Source organism: Symphalangus syndactylus, chromosome 10 (assembly GCF_028878055.3).
Source record: "Symphalangus syndactylus isolate Jambi chromosome 10, NHGRI_mSymSyn1-v2.1_pri, whole genome shotgun sequence".
Classification (NCBI taxonomy): Eukaryota; Metazoa; Chordata; class Mammalia; order Primates; family Hylobatidae; genus Symphalangus; species Symphalangus syndactylus.
The window spans coordinates 96,232,136-96,254,845 of record NC_072432.2 but is presented as its reverse complement, the minus strand read 5'-3'; the positions used below and the strand labels follow the sequence as shown (position 1 = coordinate 96,254,845).

At 35.9% G+C, this 22,710-nt stretch overlaps 1 protein-coding gene and 1 pseudogene across 4 annotated transcripts in view; both read right to left on the bottom strand.

The window, feature by feature from the left end:
* Window positions 1–22,710, bottom strand: part of XRN1 (5'-3' exoribonuclease 1) — a 145,332-nt gene that overhangs the window by 93,646 nt on the left and 28,976 nt on the right. For 3 of the 4 annotated variants that reach the window (XM_055295158.2, XM_055295157.2, XM_063610665.1), the window contains exons 12-19: window positions 22,549–22,654; window positions 21,183–21,272; window positions 18,148–18,304; window positions 16,552–16,671; window positions 8,941–9,110; window positions 7,912–8,032; window positions 7,717–7,815; window positions 2,574–2,677 (exon numbers count right to left, since the gene is read on the bottom strand). In XM_055295158.2, coding sequence (XP_055151133.2) covers window positions 2,574–2,677; window positions 7,717–7,815; window positions 7,912–8,032; window positions 8,941–9,110; window positions 16,552–16,671; window positions 18,148–18,304; window positions 21,183–21,272; window positions 22,549–22,654 — 967 coding nt within the window. The remainder of the gene's footprint in view (window positions 1–2,573; window positions 2,678–7,716; window positions 7,816–7,911; window positions 8,033–8,940; window positions 9,111–16,551; window positions 16,672–18,147; window positions 18,305–21,182; window positions 21,273–22,548; window positions 22,655–22,710) is intronic. The other variant, XM_063610667.1, reaches the window with a different exon arrangement.
* Window positions 11,690–11,789, bottom strand: LOC129492400 (uncharacterized; annotated as a pseudogene).

The following is a 22,710-nucleotide window of genomic DNA, read 5'->3' as shown; positions in this document are numbered from 1 at the left end:
AAATGATAAGTGTTTGAGGTAACGGATAATTTGAAAATTACATGTCATATACATGGATCAAAATATCACGTATTCTACAAATATATACAATTATTATGTATCAAAAAAATTTAAGGTTAGGTGCGGTGGCTCATGCCTGTAATCATAGCATTTTGGGAGGCCAAAATGTGAGGATTGCTTGAGGCCAGAAATTCAAGACCACCCTGGCAACATATTGAGACAGTGTCTCTACAAAGAAAAATAAAAAAATATGCCAGGTATGGTAACACGTATCTGTAGTCCCAGATACTCGGGAGGCTAAGATGGGAGGATCACTTGAGCCCAGGAGTTTGAGGCTGCAGTGAGCTATGATTGCCACTGCACTTGGGGCAACAGAGCAAGACCTTGTCTCTCCCAATCAGTCAGTCAGTCAATAAAATTTAAAAGCATATTTTTTTCTAAGAGACTAAACATATAAAAATAAACATTTTTAAAGAGTCAAAAATACAAATTCAATATGAAGTATGCATTATCTATAGTTTTTTTTTTTTTTTTTAAGAGATGGGGTCTCATTCTGTCACCCAAGCTGGAGTACAGTGGAGTGATCATAGCTCACTGCAGCCTCAAACTTCTGGGCTCAAGCAATCCTCTTGCCTCAGTCTCTTGAGAGGCTAGGACTACAGGTGCACACCACTATGCCTATCTAATGTTTTTATTTTTTGAAGAGACAGAGTCTCACTATGATGCCCAGGCTGGTCTTGAACTCCTGGCCTCAAGAGATCCTCTCACCTCGGCCTCCCAAAGTGCTGAGATTACAGGCTGAGCCACCACACCTGGCCCCTATAAAGTATTTTCACCAAAACAGTTTAACCTGAATCTAATTAAGCTACTAGCCCTAACTTCCAGCTTACAGGAAATATGTGGGAAAGAGGACAAAGTTAAATGACGGTAAAAGGAAACAACAGGGTAAATCCAGAATTCTACAAAATAACTGGCTGTCCTGAACTCTAAAAATAAAATAAAAAGAAAAAATTTTCTAAGATATAAAATCAACATAAAAAATCAATTATATTTTTATATACTAGCAGGGGAAACAAATTTAAAACATAATACCATTCATACTCACTCCAAGAAAAATTATATACTCAGGTATAAGTCTAACAAAACATGTACCTGATCAGTATGATGAAAAAAACCAAAACACTGATGAGAGAAATCAAAGATCTAAATAAATGAAGAGATATATTGTGTTCATGGATAAGAATATTCAACATAATTAAATCTCCCCAAATTGATCTATAGGTTTAATACAATTCCTATAAAAATCCCTCCAAGATTTTTTGGAGATATAGGAAAATTATAAAATTTATATGAAAAGGCAAAGGACCTAAAACAGCTAAAACAATTCTGGAAAAAAAAAAAAAAAAGTCAAGTTGAAGGAATCACACTACCTGATGCTAAGACCATGGTAATCAAGCCAATGTGTTACTGGCATAAAAGCAGACATGGAGGAAGCACAGTCTTTTCAACAAATGATGTTGAAGCAACTGAATATTCATACACAAATATATGAAAGTAGATCCACCCCTTATACCTTATACAAAAAATAATTCAAAATGGATTACTGATTTCATATAAAATGAGGTAAACCTACAAAACTTTTCAAAGAAAATCTTCAGGACCTAGTAGAATAAGAGCTCTTAGACATGACACCAAAAGCATAAAAAAATTAATAAATTGGACTTCATCAGAAAGGTAGGGGAATTAAATTCCGATAAAAAAAAATCCTCAAGATTTCATACACAAAAGCAGATTCCAACAAAGGAAAACAACCGTACTGGCACTGACTTCTCATCAACATTACATAAAATAACATAATGGAGAGACGTATGCAGAGCTCTAAGAGAAAAGGAAAAGAAACTGGGCCTTCAAAATTCTAAACCTACGTGTAAATTAAAAAAAAAAGACATTTCAGATGTGTAATAACTCAAAATCAAAAAACATAATATTTACCCATCTTCTCTGAAAAAAAATTGTTTCAGAAAATTCTAGCCATATGAAAAATAAAATATAAGAAATCAAGATAAAATTTATATGAAATGGTAAAAAAATGACAAAAAATAATTTATCTAAATATTTATTGATATAAATGATTGTGAATTTCAATGAAATGTTAAGATATTTTTCTTAAAACAGAAGATATGTACCCTAAAAAATTAATGTACAATTTAAATGAAACCCAGATGGGGCAGGGAAAAGGGAAGGTTACATATGCTATTAATTCTTGTTAGAAAGAGAAATGTATTTGCTAAGTAATATAATGATAACCACTTCTAGATAGAATTAGGATATAGAACTTCCAAGAAATTAAAAGGGAAAAAAAATAACATATGCATCTAAAATAGCTTGAGAGGTACAATAAACTGTCAATAGTGTTTGAACTTCAAGTGGTGTCATCAGATGACTTTCATTTTTGGTACAGAGTGTAAATGTTCTTAATATAATTTTGTCAGTTAAAAAAATGAACCAATAAAAGCCACCAAAGTAACAAAGCAAATATATGTTAGAGAAATTATAAATCAAATCTTACTTACTTAGTTTCTCCATCTGATACAGCCACGACTCTAGCTTCCTCAAGGTGAGGCCAATTAACAAAGACAGATTTTCCAAGCACTGATGAAGCTACATTTTCTATGGTCTTAAAGTAAAAGCAAAAAAGTTCATTCATGATTTCAGGTCTAAGAGAAAACTTTACATAGGCAAAATTTTCCAATCTCCATTTAAGTTTTTTAAATTCTAAAATAAAAAACTTGGGGCCGGGTGCAGTGACTCACACCTGTAATCCCAGAACTTAAAGTCCAGAGGTCAAGACCAGCTTGGCAAACATGATGAAACCCCATCTCTACTAAAATTACAAAAATCAGCCAGGTGTGGTGGCACACGCCGTAGTTCCAGCGACCCGGAGGCTGAGGCAGCAGAATCGCTTGAACCTGAGAGGCGGAGGTTGCAGTGAGGTGAGACTGCGCCACTGCACTCCAGCCTAGGCAACAGAGCAAGACTCTGTCTCAAAAATAAATAAAATAAATACATAAAATGAACAAGTTGAACTAGTTGCTTTACAAAATTCCATCTTCCATCCAGGTGTAAAACTCTATCATTCTAATTATCTTTTTTTTTATGGTAACTGAGAAAAGTAAAAAGAACAGCAGAAATATCTAGAAAAGAACTATTCACTGTTTCACATCAAATAGTCAATTATTTAAAACAGGATCTAAGAAATATAATCTCATTTCAGTTTATGGCTGGTGTGATAAAAAAAGAATATTAGACTTAAAATCAGGAGACACGGGTCCAAATTTGGGTTCTACCAGTTTTTCAGCTATAGAATCTTTGGCATATCATTTAATCCTACTGAGTCTCAGCTTTCTTTTATGAGGAAAAGGAATAACATCTACCTCACAATGTTGAGGATAAAAGAAAATCATATACATGAAAGCTTTCATAAACCATAAAATGCTCTACAAATATTCTGTAGGAAATAATATCTTAAGTAAAAAATTCTAGTTTTAAGAAACTGTAGGCCAGGCGCTGTGGCTCACGCCTGTAATCCCAGCACTTTGGGAGGCCGAGGCAGGTGGATCACGAAGTCAGAAGTTCAAGATCAGCCTGGCCAAGATGGTGAAACGCGTTCTGTATTAAAATACAAAAAAAAATTAGCCAAGCGTGGTGACAGGAGCCTGTAATTCCAGCCACTCGGGAGGCTAAGGCAGGAGAATCGCTCCAGGGCAGCAGAGGATACAGTGACCCAAGATAGCGCCACTGCACTCCAGCCTGGGCGACAGAATGAGACTCTGTCAAACAAACAAACAAACAAACAAATAACTTCTTGACCAAGGGCTTAATACTTGCTACCTTTACTTCCCGTCTACCCAATCTTAGCCTAGTTCTCAGAAATCGAAATTCTGCTTCCACCAATCTACTGAAATGGAATTTTCAAAGATCAACATTGATGTTCTAAAAGACAAATTCACAGATCTTATTTTTTTATTATTCTTCAGATTTACGCAGCTTACATCCTCTGCCCCATGTTTCTGTGGTACTATTTAACTTTGGAATCATTCTTCCTAACCTCTCCGTTTCTGTTGGCTCCCTCTCCACCATTTATAACTGTGGGTATTTCTTTATGCTGAGACCATGAACACTCAATGTACCTTGTCTTCAAGGAAATGAACCTCAAAGTCATCAATTCTCTGTTGACAACTTGAATATCCTTATCTCTCTCCAAGCTCTAGCTCCAGGTATTTAACTGTATATATACAGCCTTTCTTTTTTTTTCCTTTTTTGAGATGGAGTTTCGGTCGTCACCCAGGCTGGAGTGCAGTGGCGCGATTTCGGCTCACTGCAACCTCCACCCTCTTGGGTTCAAGCAATTCTCCTGCCTCAGCCTCCCGAGTAGCTGGGATTACAGGTGCTCACCACCAAGTCTGGCTAATTTTTGTGTTTTCAGTAGAGACGGGGTTTCACCATGTTGGCCAGGCTTGTCTTGAACTCCCGACCTCAGATGATATGCCCGCCTCAGCCTCCAGAAGTGCTGGGATTACAGACGTAAGCCACCATGCCCAGCCGTAAACAGCCTTTCTAAACAGGTTTTTCACCTGAATCAGAGAACACAAAATATGTCTACTTTCTCTATTCTCTCAAAGATGGTACATAACTCCTACTGTTCTAAATGCACAGAAGGTAAGTTAATTTATTGCTTACAATGAATGACTTAGGACATTAGGGCTTATACATCTTGTGGAATACTGGTTAAGAAAGGCTGGCAAGGCATTTCCAGTCAAACATCCTAGTGTCACCTTAAAATTCCATCATTATTTATCATTTCATCCCCCTAAACCATCAACTCCCCTGTTTTAACTTTTCTAGTCCAGTAAATTGCAATTTTTTTTTTTAGTTAATTAGCCTGGATATCTCGGTCACATTTACTATTAATAGTTTCTCTTTTCACCCCCTGTATTTGACCAAATAATGAAACCTATCAGTTTTATTTCATCTTGTTCATCTAGATCTATTGCTACTTTCACAGTTTATGTCTCTATCACCTGATGCTACACCCGCAAGCTTTCCCGCTTTCTTTGATTTCTCTTTTGTGCAATTTAGTTTATTATACTGCCACCAAATTAATCTTTATGAAAATACCAATTTCAAGATAATGGTCATGGGAAAATAAGTCCAAACTCCTTAGCCTGGTACTCAAGGTTCTCCATAATCTGGCCTCAATCTGATTTTTCAACCTTATCTTCTACTATTTCCAAACACAAATCCTCTGCTTCAATAAGGCTTATTTATTCCTTCTCCTCAAATATATCACATTTATTCTAAAGAAAAGACTAAGTGTTAAGAAATAGTTCAGATACACAAAAAGGTTAAAAACAATAATATATGACATTTTTGACTGAAATGACTGGCTCATGATATTTCTTTCGACTAGAATGCCTTTCCCCTCCTTTTCTTTGTCCTAACCTGTTTTTCAGCACTCAGCTCAAGCCTATTCTCAAGTCTATACTTAACTTTTGGTTTACATAGCTCATCTCCTTTTTAAAATTTCTAGAAAATTTGTATATTCATTGTGTCACAATGATACAGGTTCTTGAACTATTATCTAATTTGTATGAATGTTTCTTTGCTTTATCCTTATTTCGGCTCCAAATTTCTAGAGTTACAACACATAACACTGGTAAACATCCTGGTAAACATCCCAGCAGCTGATTAGCAACTTCAGCAAAGTCTCAGGATACAAAACTAATGTACAAAAATCACAAGCATTCTTGTACACCAATAACAAACAGAGAGCCAAATCATGAGTGAACTCCCATTCACAATTGCTTCAAAGAGAATAAAATACCTAGGAATCCAACTTACAAGGGATGTGAAGGACCTCTTCAAGGAGAACTACAAACCACTGCTCAATGAAATAAAAGAGGATACAAACAAATGGAAGAACATTCCATGCTCATGGGTTGGAAGAATCAATATCGTGAAAATGGCCATACTGCCCAAGGTAATTTATAGATTCAATGCCATCCCCATCAAGCTACCAGTGACTTTCTTCACAGAATTGGAAAAAACTACTTTAAAGTTCATATGGAACCAAAAAAGAGCCCGCATCGCCAAGTCAATCCTAAGCCAAAAGAACAAAGCTGGAGGCATCACGCTACCTGACTTTAAACTATACTACAAGGCTACAGTAGCCAAAACAGCATGGTACTGGTACCACAACAGAGACATAGATCAATGGAACAGAACAGAGCCCTCAGAAATGATGCCGCATAGCTACAACTATCTGATCTTTGACAAACCTGACAAAAACAAGAAATGGGGAAAGGATTCCCTATTTAATAAATGGTGCTGGGAAAACTGGCTAGCCATATGTAGAAAGCTGCAACTGGATCCCTTCCTTACACCTTATACAAAAATTAATTCAAGATGGATTAAAGACTTATATGTTAGACCTAAAACCATTAAAATCCTACAAGAAAACCTAGGCAATACCATTCAGGACATAGGCGTGGGCAAGGACTTCATGTCTAAAACACCAAAAGCAATGGCAACAAAAGCCAAAATCGACAAATGGGATCTCATTAAACTAAAGAGCTTCTGCACAGCAAAAGAAACTATCATCCGAGTGAACAGGCAACCTACACAATGGGAGAAAATTTTTGCAACCTACTCATCTGACAAAGGGCTAATATCCAGAATCTACAATGAACTCAAACAAATTTACAAGAAAAAAACAAACAACCCCATCAAAAAGTGGGCAGAGGACATGAACAGACACTTCTCAAAAGAAGACATTTATGCAGCCAAAAAACACATGAAGAAATGCTCATCATCACTGGCCATCAGAGAAATGCAAATCAAAACCACAGTGAGATACCATCTCACACCAGTTAGAATGGCCATCATTAAAAAATCAGGAAACAACAGGTGCTGGAGAGGATGTGGAGAAATAGGAACACTTTTACACTGTTGGTGGGACTGTAAACTAGTTCAACCATTGTGGAAGTCAGTGTGGCAATTCCTCAGGGATCTCGAACTAGAAATACCATTTGACCCAGCCATCCCATTACTGGGTATATACCCAAAGGACTATAAATCATGCTGCTATAAAGACACATGCACACGTATGTTTATTGCGGCACTATTCACAATAGCAAAGAGTTGGAACCAACCCAAATGTCCAACAACGATAGACTGGATTAAGAAAATGTGGCACATATACACCATGGAATACTATGCAGCCATAAAAAATGATGAGTTCGTGTCCTTTGTAGGGACATGGATGAAACTGGAAAACATCATTCTCAGTAAACTATCGCAAGGACAAAAAACCAAACACCGCATGTTCTCACTCATAGGTGGGAATTGAACAATGAGAACTCATGGACACAGGAAGGGGAACATCACACTCCGGGGACTGTTGTGGGGTGGGGGGAGGGGGGAGGGACAGCATTAGGAGATACACCTAATGCTAAATGACGAGTTAATGGGTGCAGGAAATCAACATGGCACATGGATACATATGTAACAAACCTGCACATTGTGCACATGTACCCTAAAACCCTAAAGTATAATAAAAAAATTAAAAAATTAAAAAAAAAAACAAAAAACATCCCAGCAGCTACAGTTTAATACATTATAGGCATCTAATAAATGAATGATAAATAAAATACTTACAAGTTCATCTGATTCTGCATCCACTAAGATTTCCAACATCATGTTTTCTCCACGACTGCTTTGCTGGAATACTTGAACACCACTTTTCTTCAAAAAAAACTTTAAAAGAATTCAAAGAATTAAATTTTAATTCTTTCTCCATAATCACTTCACACTTAATAAAGTGAAAAAATTCTGAACTAAATAGCCACTGACTTTGTGTTTGATGTGTTTCAGAGTAGGAAATCCGCAGAAATATAATGCCTTCTGGTCAATTCTGGTTATTTTGTTTTTGTTTATGTCTATACGCCAAGCATCTAATGATATTATTTTATACCTAGAAAATAAATCAAGGCATTTAATTTAAAATTAATACATTACAAACAATTAGTTTTTTAACTTTCCCTTGAATATTTCGTAAGAGTCACCCTTGCTTTTAAAGAAGAGAATAACAATTAGCTCCAGACAAAGAAAACACAAGCAGATAACCAGCCTCTCTATTGTTATTGGTCTAGACGCAATCATGCCTGTAGATTACTAAATTGAGATTTTCCCCATTAATCTAAAACAAAACTATATATACAAGTTTTAAGAGAAAATACGACACATAACACAAATCTCTATATCCTCCATGTCCCAAAACCCAGGATGGAAAATAAACATTTTATAATGCCTGTTTTATCTTTCTCTTTCCTTTAACAAAAGGAAAAGTTGTAACTGAGAGATGTTTACTTCATTTGCAACTCAATTGTCATCTGGGTAGATTATTTGCAGGGAAGATGAGAGAAGAGAAAAAAAAGGAAGATATTTTAATGAAGAGAAAAAAATGGAGCTCTTTATTTCTTATTTCCTTCTTTCCAGCTGGGTGGCTGGGGGGTATAATCATCAATGTCACAGCGTATCAAATAATGCTAGGAGCAGAGACATTGACAATGGAAACAAAAATTCACATATCCATTCGAGGGAGACAAAATGCAGGGATATACATTAGAGAGAAAAAATTCAAACACTTTTAATAGAAGAAGGAAAGAGAAACGCAGAATCTGACCAAAGTAGAGAATTATAAACACAAGTGTGAGAGATCCTTAGATCCTCTGCAAGTTAGATGTAACTCACTGATTATCAATTGACTATAACTATTTGCTAATTCTCCAAATAGATATTCAAAGCTCCCCCTCCCCCACTTCTCGCACCCTTGTGTTAGGAGGGCTCTTTTGTTGTTGAAAAATTACCAAGTAACATTACCTTGTACAACATCGTTCTATGGCAGGGAACTTTTCTGGCCATGGAGAAGGATAGATAAACTCTGTGTCTCTATCATACCAGCACATTAGGCACTCACTATGTTGGTTTCTTTTCCTCTCTTCCTTTTTGAGGGAGTGGTTACATGTCTCCATGGCTTCCAATAATCGCTTCTGAATATAAGGATTGAAGAGAAGGGTTAAAAGTATAAAAATTCCATAATCTCAACAAACAGAATAAGTCTTTTTCCTCCATATGCAGAATAACCATTTGTGCTCTTGAAAAACAAAAAAACAAAATCTTAACTAATGAAACTCTTCCATTTTATTGCATGAAAAATATGCTATTTATTGTTTCAAAGGGCCCTGGAATACTGCTACCACTGCAAAGTTCTCTGAAGCTATTACCCCAACGGTAGCCACTAAAGTGTAAATAAGCAAGGCAGCAGAAAATCAAATTTTAAGTGTGAATCTATTATAATTACTATATCATAATTTACAGAGCATTAATCTCTTACTTTACAAATTCTGTAGTAGTACAGCAATGTCCATCTTTCCAAATTAACTTATACATTTAAAGTAATTCCAATCAGGATATCAATGATTTAAAATATATATTTTTTAAAAAATAAGATACCAGTGTTAACATGGAAGAATAAATGTACGAACAGTAAAAAGTAACCAGGGACTTGTCTTACCAGATCCTATCACTTTTGATAAAGCCACTGTAATCAAAACACTAGTACTGACACAATAAGAGACCCACAGACCAGAAGAACAGAACAGAGTTCAATAATAGACCCAAATCTATGCCAAAACAGTCCTTTAGGTATTTAAATAATGATAATGTCCTAACTAGCTATCCAGCTGAAAAAAAGGCACATCCACTTCTGAACTTCCTACCATATATAAAAACAAGTATCACAATAACAAAATAATAAATGTATCAGAAGAAATCCAGGTGGTATTGATAATTTAGTGTGATAAACTTTTATTTAAGGAAGACAGAAAAAAAAACGAACAGCCTTAAGGGGAAAGACATTTTTTAAGTAAAAGACAATGTATATGACAGAAGATGTCATAAACAAATCAAGAGACAGATGTGATACTGGGGAAAACTATTTCTAATATACAAAGTAGCTAAAAATCAAAAGAAAAAAAGAAAGAGAAATGGGAGAGAGAATATAAACAAGTAAATTACAAAAGAGAAAATGCAAAAGGTAAACACACATAAAAGTATTTTCAATAAGACATATGGACCAATGGAACAAAATAGAAAGCCCAGAAATAAATCCATAATTTATAGCCATCTGATTTTTGACAAGGTTGCCAAGAACACACAACGGGGCAAGGATTGCCTCTTCAATAAATGGTGTTGGGACCACTGGATATCCATATGCAGAAGAATAAAATTGGACTTTTATCTTACCATAAACAAAATCAACTCAAAATGGATTAAAAACCTAAACATTAAGACCTTAAACTATAAAACTACTAGAATAAAACACAGGACAAAAGCTTCTTGACACTGGTCTTGCAATAATTTTTTGGATATGACTGGTGACATGGCTGAATTAATAAAGTCATATTTGGGACAAAGTACATGGCAAAAAGGCATAAACATTTTTGTTTTTGTTTTGAGACAGGGATTTGCTCTGACACCCATGCAGTGAAGCATGGAGTGCAGTGAAGCAATCATGGCTCACTGCAGCCTCAACCTCCTGGGCTCAAGTGATCCTCTCACTTCAGTCTCCCAGCTACCTGGGAATACAGGTATACACCACAACATCCAGTTAATTTTTTTTTTTTGGTAGAGGTTGGGTCTTGCTATGTTGCCCAGGGTGGGCTTGAACTCCTGGGCTGAGGCAACCCTCCCAAAGTGTTGAGATTACAGGTGTTAGCCATAAACATTATTTTTTATGAGAATTTCAGCTGGAGGATGAGCAGAACAGTTGTTAAGGTATAACAAAATCTTGCAGTCATCATCCAGTCAGCTTCCCTGCAGTGAGCACAAGCTGCTGGTACAAAATGTTTGTGAAACCAATCTGAAAAGATGTCCCTGGTGATCCATGCCTTTTCATTAGCATAATAATGGATTGGTATGAAATTCACTCCTTGAAAACAGTGAGAACGCAAGCTTTTGCCTATCACAGCAAGTTTACACTTATGCATGTCTGCTGCGTAAGTGTATCTCAGCAGTTATTTGGTCTTTGGTATCCTTAATTCTTGTAAGGGCTGTTTCATCAGCTGCAGTCAGTGTCTTTCTGGGGCAATAATGCCTAAACAGTGATGTTTCATCAGCATTACAGACTTGTTCCAACATCACTAGCAAAGACCCTGGCAAACGTGTCACTGAATTTCTCTAGCTTCATGATAAGCAGGTGCTTTATCATCCCAAACATTTAAAAATTCAATGCTGTGACTTTTAAAATTTATTTATTTTTTTTAATGGAGTATCACTCTGTCACCACGCTGGAGTGCAGTGGCACAATCTCGGCTCACTGCAACCTCCACCTCCTGGGTTCAAGCAATTCTCATGCCTCAGCCTCCTGAGTAGCTGGGACTACAGGCATGAACCACCAACCCGGCTAATTTTTGTATTTTTAGTAGGGTCAGGGTTTCACCATGTTGGCCAGGCTGGTCTCGAACTCCTGACCTCAAGTGATCTGCCCAACTTGGCCTCCCAAAGCACTGGGATTATAGGCATGAGCCACCGTGCCCAGCCTACCTTTTTATTTTTATTATTACTATTTTTTAGTATGGAATGCTTCATGAATTTGTATATCATGCTTGCGCAAGGGCCATGCTAATCTTTGTATCATTCCAGTTTTTTTTTTAAGTATATGTACTGCTGAAGAGAGCACTATGTCTTTTTGTAAACTTTTTCAATCAGTCTGTTGAATGTTCACAGTTCTCTTCAATTTCCAGTTCACTGTGATAGATCTGTTTGTTTCATTATCAGCCTGCCATTAAATGGCATGTATTCACAGCAGTGCTGACAAATGCAGTACTTCAATACATGATTGATATCTTCATTTGTAGCTTTATGCAGTATTCTCTTTTTCATTAACTTCTGCTCATCACTTTCAGCACAGAATACCAACAGCTTACCCTTCTGTTTCTTCAGGTCATATATGGACATTCTAATAGCATACTCTTCTAAAAGACAGTTCACACACCACTGTCTAGTTTCTCCAACAACTTGACTTTCTATGCTACAGGTAAACATAAATGCTTCCTATTTTTCTGGACACCAACACCCATAGGGGTAGCTGCAGTCCTTTTTGACACTGTCAACACTATCTTCACACCAGACTAAAGAATAAGCAAAGTAATACAGTGAGTAATGCACATAGGCCTGGGCCCCATTTGGGGCACTGTGGGGAACCTGCCATTGGCGCATCTGGCCTATACATGTGCCATTTTATTACCCTTTGTGGGGGTGCTTGGGTGGGGGAATCTGGGTGTGTGCAGAAAAGGTATATTGCAGCTGAAGAGGGCTGGGAGGATCTTCTATCCCTTGCGATGCAAATAAGCTGTGTGTTGTGCACCTGCATTTTGACTGCAACCCATCCCATGACACCAGGTGTAGATTTTCTATTTGAGGCATCAGATTGATGCTCAAAGTTTCTTATTTTGGAGCATTTCAAATTTCTGATTTTCAGATTAGGGATGCTTAATCTGTACCACAATTTACTTATCTATTGTCCTGCTGACTGGTATTGGGTGGTTTCCTGTTTAGTTATTATGAATAGTCTTGTACAAAACATTTTTTAAACACACTTTCCCCTCCTCTTGGTAAATATTTAAGAATGGAATTGCTGGGTCCTAGGGTTAGGTGTATAATTTACTTTATGAGAAACTGCCAGATAGATATGAAAAGTGCTTTTATCCATTTTATACTCCCATTAGCAGTGTATAAAAATTCCAACTGCTCCACATTCTTGCCAATATTGGGTATTGCCTTTTAAGTTTTTTCCATTCAACTGGGATTATGGTATAGTGGTATCTTATCATGCTTTTAATTTACATTTACCTGATGCCTAATGATGTTGAGCACTTTTCCATTGTTTATTATTTGTATATCTTGCTTTGTGAAAATGGCCCTTCAAAAATATTTTGCCATTTAAAAAATTGGGTTGTGTCTTTAACTTGAGTTGGAGGAGTTGGTTATATACTCTGGATACCAGTCCCATGCACATGTATGTTCTGTATATGTATTTTTTTCTCCTACTCTGTGGCTTATCTACTCTTTTTTAAATAGCATCTTTTGATAAGTGGAAATTTTTTTGATTTTGGTGAAATCTATTTTCTCAATTCTTTCCTTTTATGGTTAGTGATTTCAGAATCTTGAAATTTTCTCCTAAGTTTGCTTCAAGAAGTTTTATGGTTTTATGGTTTTAGCTTTTATTAATACATTTAGATCTATGACATATTTTGAATTAAGTTTTGTGTATGGTGTGAGGTATGGGTCAAGATTCACTTTTATTCACAAATATAGCCAGTTGTTCTAGCACCAACTTTTGAAAAGCACTTTCTTTACTCATTGAATGCTTTGGTGCCTTAATTGAAGATGAATTAACTGCATAAACATACATTTGGGTGGACTATTTCTGTTCCAATTTATCTATTTGCTTATGGCTATACCAATAACAGACTGTCTTGATTAATGTGGCTTCATGGTAAGTCTGGAAATCAGGTCATGTAAGTCCTCCAACACTGTTCTTTATATGGATTGTTTTGGTTTTCTCCTTGCAATCTTATAAAAACTTCAGAATCACATTTTCAATTATATAAAAACCTGCTAGGATTTTCACTGGGATTGGGTTTAAAGATCAAACTGAGGAGGACATACACCTTAACAATATTAAATCTTCAAAACCATGAACATGATATAATCCCTTCATTTATTTAGGTTTTCCATCTCTTTCAGGGTAGAGGGCTTCCACATACGTTGTTAAGTTTACAGATGTGTATTTTATATTTTTAAATGCTATTTTAAGCAGAATCTTAAGCTTCTTATTTTAAAAGTTTTGTATTTTCAAATGGCTTGTTGCTAGTATATGGAAATACAATTAGTTTTTGTACAAATCTTATACTCTGTAACCTTGCTAAAGTTACTTATCAGTTATAGTTTCTTTGAAGATTCCTTAGAATTTTTACATAGATAATAATGCCACCTGCCACTAAAAACAATTTTACTTATTTTCTTCATCTTAACACACTGGACCTCCAGTAAAATGTTAGAAAGAAGTGGTTAGAATGGACATCTTGTCCTATTCTTGACTTTACAGGAAAATGGTCCTTCTTTTACTATTAAGTAGGTTGTTTGCAGTAAGATTTTTTATATGTCTTTATCATAAGGTTGAGCCTTGTTTGTTGCACATTTCTATTAAAATTGGATGTTTGTGAAAAAAATATTCTTGGTCAGATAGTGGAAGGTGGAAAAAAAACTGGATGTTGAATATTGATAATGTGGTAAATTACATTGCAAACTAACCTTGTATTTCTAAAATAAATCCCATTTGGTCATGAGTATTATCCTTCTTATACGCTGTCAGATTCTATCTCATGGTTTTTTTTTTTTTTTTTTTTTTTTTTGAGATGGAGTCTGGCTCTGTTGCCAGGCTGGAGTGCAGTGGCTGATCTCTGCTCACTGCAACCTCTGCCTCTGAGGGTTCAAGCAATTCTCCTGCCTCAGCCTCCTGAGAAGCTGGGACTACAAGTGCCCACCACCACGCCCTAATTTTTGGTATTTTTAGTGGAGGCGGGATTTCATCGTGTTAGCCAGGACAGTCTTGATTTCCTCACCTCATGATCTGCCCACCTCAGCCTCCCAAAGTGCTGGGATTACAGGTATGAGCCACCTTGCCCGGCCTCATGTTATTTTCTTAGGAGTTTTTACATCTACTTTTAGGAGGAGTATCAGTCAGTAATTTTCATTTCTTTTAATGGCATGTCAAATTTGGGTCTCTGGAATATGCTAGTCTAATAAAACGTTGGGAAGCAATTTCCCTTCTTCTATTTTCTGAAAGTTTGTGTAAGATTGGCATTATTTCTTAAATGTTTGCTAGAATTCACAAGTCAAGACATCTGGGTCTAGAATATACAAAAGACTATTCAGATTTTTATATTTTTTTCTGTGAGTTTTGCTAAGTTGTGATGAAGTATGTTCACTTCATCCAGGTCGCTGAATTTGTTGACATAAAGTTTGATCATAACATTCCTTAACCATCCTTTTACTATATGAAGGAACTATAAGATATCTTCTCTTCATTCTCAATATTGGTAATTTATTTCTGCCTTCCCCCCTTTTATTTAACTTTCTTGATTAGTCTAGGTAGGATTTACTGACTTTATTAATCTTTTCAAAGAACCAACTTTTGATGTCATTAATTATTCTCCATTGTTTGTTCATTTTCTGTAGATTTCTGCTTCTTTTTATTTCCTTCATTCTGCTTGAGTTTAATTTGCTCTTCTTTTTCTATCTTCTTAAGGCAGAAGCTTAGGTAATTTATTTTAAATCTTTTTCTTGTTTAGCGTCTAGAACCTTAAATTTCCTTTTAAGCCCTGCTTTAGTCATATCATACTGACCATGGATCCTTTTTTTCTTTCCTGAGGGAAAAAAAGCAATCCTACCATCTTGGCCTCCCAAAGTGTTGGGATTACAGCGCGTGTGTCACCACGCTCAGCCCCCATTATGATGTACTGTATTTTAATTATTGTTCAGATCAAAATATTTTCCAATTTTACTTTTAATTTCTTCTTTCATCATAGGTTATTTAGAAGTGTGCTACTTAGTTTCAAAACATATGGGGATTACCCAGATCTTTGTTACTATTTCTAATTTAATTCTATGAGTAGGTTTATAGCATTATTCAAATCTTTATCCTTACTGAAATTTTTTTTTTTTTTTGAGACGGAGTCTCGCTGTCCCCCAGGCTGGAGTGCAGTGGTGCGATCTCGGCTCACTGCAGGCTCTGCCCCCCGGGGTTCACGCCATTCTCCTGCCTCAGCCTCCCAAGTAGCTGGGACTACAAGCGCCCACCACCTCGCCCGGCTAATTTTTTGTTTTTTAGTAGAGACGGGGTTTCACTGTGTTAGCCAGGATGGTCTCGATCTCCTGATCTCATGATCCACTCACCTCAGCCTCCCAAAGTGCTGGGATTACAGGCGTGAGCTGCCACGCTTGGCCATCCTTACTGAATTTTTGTCCTCTTGTGTTATCGATTCCTCAGAGAAAAGTGTTGAAATTTCTAGCTATAATTCCGGTAATTTTTGCTTCATGTATTTTAGGTTCTTTTATTAGGTACAATATATTTAGGATTTTTACGTCTTCTTGAACTGAACTGACTCTTTTATCTGTATAAAATATCTCTTTATCTCCGGTAATATTACTCCTTGTTCTGAAGACTACTTTGTCTAATAATAGTAAAGCCACTTCAGCCTTATTATAATTAGCATACCTAGAAGTTTTTATGCACATAATGAAGAGCGTAGCTAAATCTCATTAACAAAACACAAATGGTGATTAAAACCCATTGTTCATTAACCTATGTGAAATAGTCTCTGATTAAGAATGTATGTGTATGTAATGATTATTTCATGCACTGACCTCATCAATAAAAGGGATTAACACCACAGCTTCCCATTCCTGTTGTTTCCCATTTAGGTCAGTTTTAAAATCAGGTGGGTAATATTCTATAATTGGTGAGTCTTCGCTGGTCATCAAATGCTGTGAAAATATAAAATAGTATAATAGAAATATAAGAACTAATATCAATACAGCTTTTTGTTAATGTATTTATAATATTTCCTCATATGTTAGTTTAAAATTTCTATGCAAAGCAAACTAAATTTTTGTATCTTTGATATGTCACAATATACTTGCTATATTTTGATTTTCAACTATAAGAATTCTGATTTCACTGCTACTCATCATTTATATATTTTACTGACTTGGTTATGTAGCAAAATCATCCTTACTCTCAACATTTATTTTAAATTATTTTTCTTATTTTTTCACTCTACAAGACACACAGCTAAATTGTTTTTCTATTCAGACTTCATTTCAGTTCATCTAAAAGGCATCTAGTAGTCCTCTATTTTTAGCCTCAAATTGACAATTTACTTTCATGTCCTGAAGAACTGATTCTATTAAGTAATGTAATATCCAAGATAGTTTAAAATAAAAATATCCTAAAATCTAAGAACCACTGCACCACTAATATCAAAGAGAAATAGTCCAATAACACATTTCTATGACTTTATAATGGAGGTAGACAAAGAAAGCATAAGGAAATAAAGCAGTATACTCTCAGGGTAATACTCAAAATATTTAAAATAACCAGTATGGCGTGGGCACTGTACAATAAAACAGACTGTAAAACACTTGCATGGTCATGCTGGTCCAGAGTGGTTGGGTATTAAAGAGTATTGTATCCGAAGGCAGGGAAAAAAGAATCAAAGAAACTTATGAAGAAAGGGGAGCCAGGATCAAGAACAGATTAAGGTTCAGAAAGATGCAGAAGGGAGTCTGACACTGCTAAAGAACTAAAGGGGGTGTGTGTGTCTACTCCAATTCCTGACCAAACCACAGAATTAAAAGAACAGTTTGTTACCCTCAAAGAACGATACAAAGTGTAACTTCAGAATCACCTTAGTAGGCTTAGTGTAATTTTGGTAACCTTACCACCTCCTGAAATATTTTTCTCCTGTTACATGAAATACGTTAACCAAAGAAAGCTTTTTATTTCACAATTTGATAAATAAAATGTTTAAAAACAAACATATACTGAGGTAGTACTGCTGTTGGGATAAATGACTTATTAGAACCAACCCTATACCAAAATGTAGAGAGTAAAGGGAAGAGAAATGAATCTATAAATGTTTAGATAAAGTAGATAGCTTCAGATTTTGTCGGTTTTAGTCTACTTTCTTCAATGTAGAGACAAATTGAAAATCTGTTTAAAGGTGCTGAAAATGAAGCCAGGCTCTGAATGGTTTATGGAGTTTCTTCGCATCTTTAAAACAAAGCTAACTTTAAATCAAAGAATTACTTTTCAAGGGACTTATTAAAAAAATACTATGGTTTAAAACTGAAAATAACTACTTAGCTACCAAATAAATTTGAGTATTATTGTTTCTAGGTTTGGAGGAAGAGCTCCTAACTATCAAAAAGGACATAAAAACATTCAATTCTAAGACCCACCTGGTAGCATGTAGGAAGTAAATTTTTGCTGGCTGCTGGAAGTACAGCAAGAAGCTGTTCAAATGGCTTAAAAGGTTTTCCTAGTTCAAAATGGATTTTGAGTGTACTGATGTTGCGTATATCAGATAGGAAAGGTGCATAATGATAAGGATAATACCTATAAAACAAAACTGAGTTTTAAACAAGTGGCATCTTTATGAATTAGGTTAATAATAAGCATATACTTTTCCCTATATTTTAACAACATATAAAAATAATTTTAAAAAATTAGTACTGCCCATAATTCTACCATTTGAATATAAGAAATTAGCACTGTTGGAAAATTTAGGTCATCCGATGGCAACAAATGTTACATTTCCTGAATTTTTTTTTTCTTTGAGGCAGAGTCTCGCTCTGTCGCCCAGGCTGGAGTGCAGTGGCGCGATCCTGGCTCACTGCAAGCTCCGCCTCCCGGGTTCACGCCATTCTGCTGCCTCAGCTTCCCAAATAGCTGGGACTACAGGCGCCTGCCACCATGCCAGGCTAATTTTTTGTATTTTTAGTAGAGACGGGGTTTCACCTTGTTAGCCAGGATGGTCTCGATCTCCTGATCTCGTGATCCGCCTGCCTCGGCCTCCCAAAGTGCTGGGATTACAGGCGTAAGCCACTGCGCCTGGCCTAGTTCCTGAATTTTTAAAGTGTGGTTTCATATTTCTGAAATTGGGATGAATCAGGTAACTGAAAAACATGTATAATGTACTGCTTTTTTAAATTCTCAAAATGTTGATTGTGAATCTTCCAATCAATAGATTGAACCAGAAATAATGAGGTAGTCAGAAGATTTTTAGTTTGGTCACTTGAGCCTGGATCATTTAAGCAAGAGGCTAAAAACAGGTGAATGTTCTGGTAAAAGCTCACAAGAAGAGGAAGAAAAGTGAGTCTGAGGTTATCTGGCCATTACCAGTCAGATCTAAGGACTTTTATCTTTGAATTAGCATGCTTATTATTGTATTTGTGATAAGGATGAAACCGTGTATCGATCACATACGCTAATTGTTTTTGTTTTTATTACCTTCTCATCTTAATTACAAGTATAAATATTTTATAAAGCTTTGAACAAGCAATTTTTAAAAATTTCAATATGCTCCTAATGTTTGAGTCAGGATACCAAAAACATTGAAATGTTTTTGTATTCCATAATTATGGCATACATTTCAAAAAAAATGGGGAAGTTTAGGAGGCCAAATGCCATGTGGAATAGAAGAAGGGTAGACTTTGGAATCAGACAGGCTTTGACTTAATTCTTGGGTGTATAATCTTTAGGAAGATTACCTAACCTTTCTTAACCTTTCAGAGCCTCAATTTCTTCATCTGTAAAAGGGAGAAAACAATGTTTACTTTAAATAGTTGTAAAGATTACGTGAGAGCATGCTTTTTATGTGCTTGGCCTTAATGTAAGTTACAACAGGAATAACATACATTCACACTATTTTAAAAATGGCAAATCAAGGATTTTCTTCATGAGATTGCTCCTCAGAGAGGCCCTGAGAATCACGTGATTATAAAACTTTTTTCAAAGGCTTTATTTAGTAAGTGAAACCATAATTAATGTCACATTATCTTGCACTGGTTTGTATTGCTAGATGGAGCTCTGAAACAGAGCCTACCACAGGTGCTTTGAACAAAACAAAACCAAACAGAGTTGTGTTATCACCTAAAAGTCTCTAGTATTCACTGTATCATTTTTTGGTTTTTGATTTTTCTACTTTGGTGGATGGTTTGAAAATGCAGATGGGATTTGCTAGAATAGGAAACATGAGAGAAATAAAACGATTACTATTCCCAATAAAAGCAAATAATTGGGAGGCTGAGGTATGATAATTGCTTGAACCCGGGAAGGAGAGGTTGCAGCAGTGAGCCAAGACTGTACCACTGCACCTTAGCCTTGCTGACAGAACGAGACCCTGTCTCAAAAAAAAAAAATTAAATAAGTAACTCCTTTCTCTTTTCTTCTTCACCTTTCTAGCCCTTCATACAAGTAAGCCCATTCTTCAATGATTATTCTGTTTATTTATTTATTTATTTATTTTTTGAAAGACAGGGTCTTGTTCTTGTTCTGCTGCCCAGGCTGGAGTGCAGTGGTGCGATCTCAGCTCAGCTCAATTGCAGCCTCCGCCTCTGAAGTTCAAGCGATTCTCCTGCCTCAGCCTCCCAAGTAGCTGGGACTACAGAGGCACACCACCATGCCCAGCTAATTTTTGTATTTTTAGTAGAGATGAGGTTTCACCATGTTAGCCAGGCTAGTCTCAAACTCTTGACCTCAAGTGATCTGCCCACCTTGGCCTCCCAAAGCGATGGGATTAGAGGCATGAGCCACTACGCCTGAACACTTCAATAATTATTCTTGATAGAGAATTTTTTAGCAAACACAGAAAATGTAAAGAGAATATAATGAACACCCTCACATAACCATCACTCAAACTCAATAATTATCAAGACTTTGCCAAACTTGACTAACTTTGATAGAGAGCATTAAATCTTTACATTAACTAAGACCTCTTATTATAAGCCTTCTGTTAGGGCTGGAGAAAACATTACCTATGTTTCATTTAAACCTGGTTGTATGGAACTTTTAAAAAATTACCATAAGTAGAGGCTGGGTGCAGTGACTCATGCCTGTAATCCTAGCACTTTGGGAGGTCGAGGTGGGCGGATCACCTGAGGTCAGGAGTTCGAGACTAGCCTGGCCAACATGGCAAAACACCATCTCTACTAAAAATATAAAAATTAGCTGGCCGTGGTGGCGCATGCCTGTAATCCCAGTTACTCAGGGGGCTAAGGTAGGAGAATTGCTTGAACCCAGGAGGCGGAGATTGCAATGAGCCGAGATCATGCCACTGCATTCCAGCCTGGGCAACAGAGTGAGACTCTGTCTCAAAAAAAAAAAAAAAAAATTACCATAAGTAGAAATAAAAGGAAGTGCTTCCTAAATAAGACTCTAGTAGAATGAATCATTATAAAAAGACAAAACTTTATTTTTGTTTTTATTCTCTCACCAGCTCCAGGACTGAACTCCATGATAGTAATAGTGCAAAATCCACTGTATTGCCTGAACATAACACGCAGCTTGATCAGCCAGAAAGTCACTGAAAATAGAATATTTTCATTATAACATATTTTTTGAAGACAGGCCAGTGTCTTTACAGCATGATATCTGCTGATACAACATTTTACCTCAGATGATTTACTTAATCAATGAATTAGCTATTTATGGCTAAAAATTATAATCCTAAAAACTCCAAAATATTTTTTAAAATTCCATCCTGTCACATTATAGTTTTCCTAAACCAACTATCAAAGTAGATAAATCTGTTATTCATATTTACTCAGTTAATATACCACTCCCTTGGTCCAAAGGTTGAAGATTTACCCAATGAAGCTTTCCATAGTGACACTACCACTCTCTTAAATAGCGGGGGTGAGACGGGAGAAAGGGATGGGAATCTTCTTTACATGGGATGATATCTTAGAGAAGCAAAGCAGCAAATCAGGAAGATCTTAAATTTGGTCACAGAAGCTAGAACACTTTCAGAAGTGCTGTATGTGAACAACATTCCCTCTAATCCTTTCTTTGTCAAAAACCAAATGCCATCTTCTAAGTTTGGGTAAAATAAGTCTTCAAATCATCAAAACAAAACAAAACAGAGCCCTGGGCTAAAGGCAAAGGTATTCACTTAGAAATTCCATAACTACATATTTCTGGGAGGTATGTTTTTTAACATGAAAAATATTGCTTTTTTATTATAAAAGAACTATTTCCTCATGAGTGAAAATCTAGATAATGAAGAACAGCATTTTTATCATCTTATAGCCACCACTTTTACATTTTGTAGTGTTTCAGTCTTTTATCTATATCTAGGTTTTTTTTAAGTGTTAATGAGAGCATACTGTATATATGATTTCATGTCTTATCTTTATAATTTGTACTTAATAATGTACTATAAGCATCCTTCCAAATTGTTATGAACTTTCTGCAAGTACCAGTTTAGCAGTTCTGCAGATTCTGGAGATGGAAGAGGTGACAGAGATGGTGATTTTAATGAAGAAGCAGTGGCCAATTATGATGAACCTTCTGATTGGACATATAGATTATTTCTAATTTTTTACTATTATAAACAACTTTGTAACAAAAATCCTTATATATAAGGATCATTTTCTCTTCAGCAATTTTTATCACAGGAATATAATACAAGTCAGAATTAATACCATCTTCTCCAAAACCAGACTAGTTGAAACATACACAATAATTCATGAAACCAAAAAATCCTTTTTCTCCCACTACTTTATCAAAATTATGTTTTCCAAATAACTGCAAAATCTAATTTCTTCTATTTTAAAATAAAAGCATTGGCAAAAACGTACTCAGATACTACGTCAACCCCCATCTTCGTCATGTAATATGTTCTTTTATATTGTCTAAACTCAGTTTCAAATAGGTCATCATCTTCAGTCTCATCTTCTAAATTATCTGGGAAAAAGTCAGAAAGATAGTGACTGACAATTATGAATAGCCTGTTTTTCCAC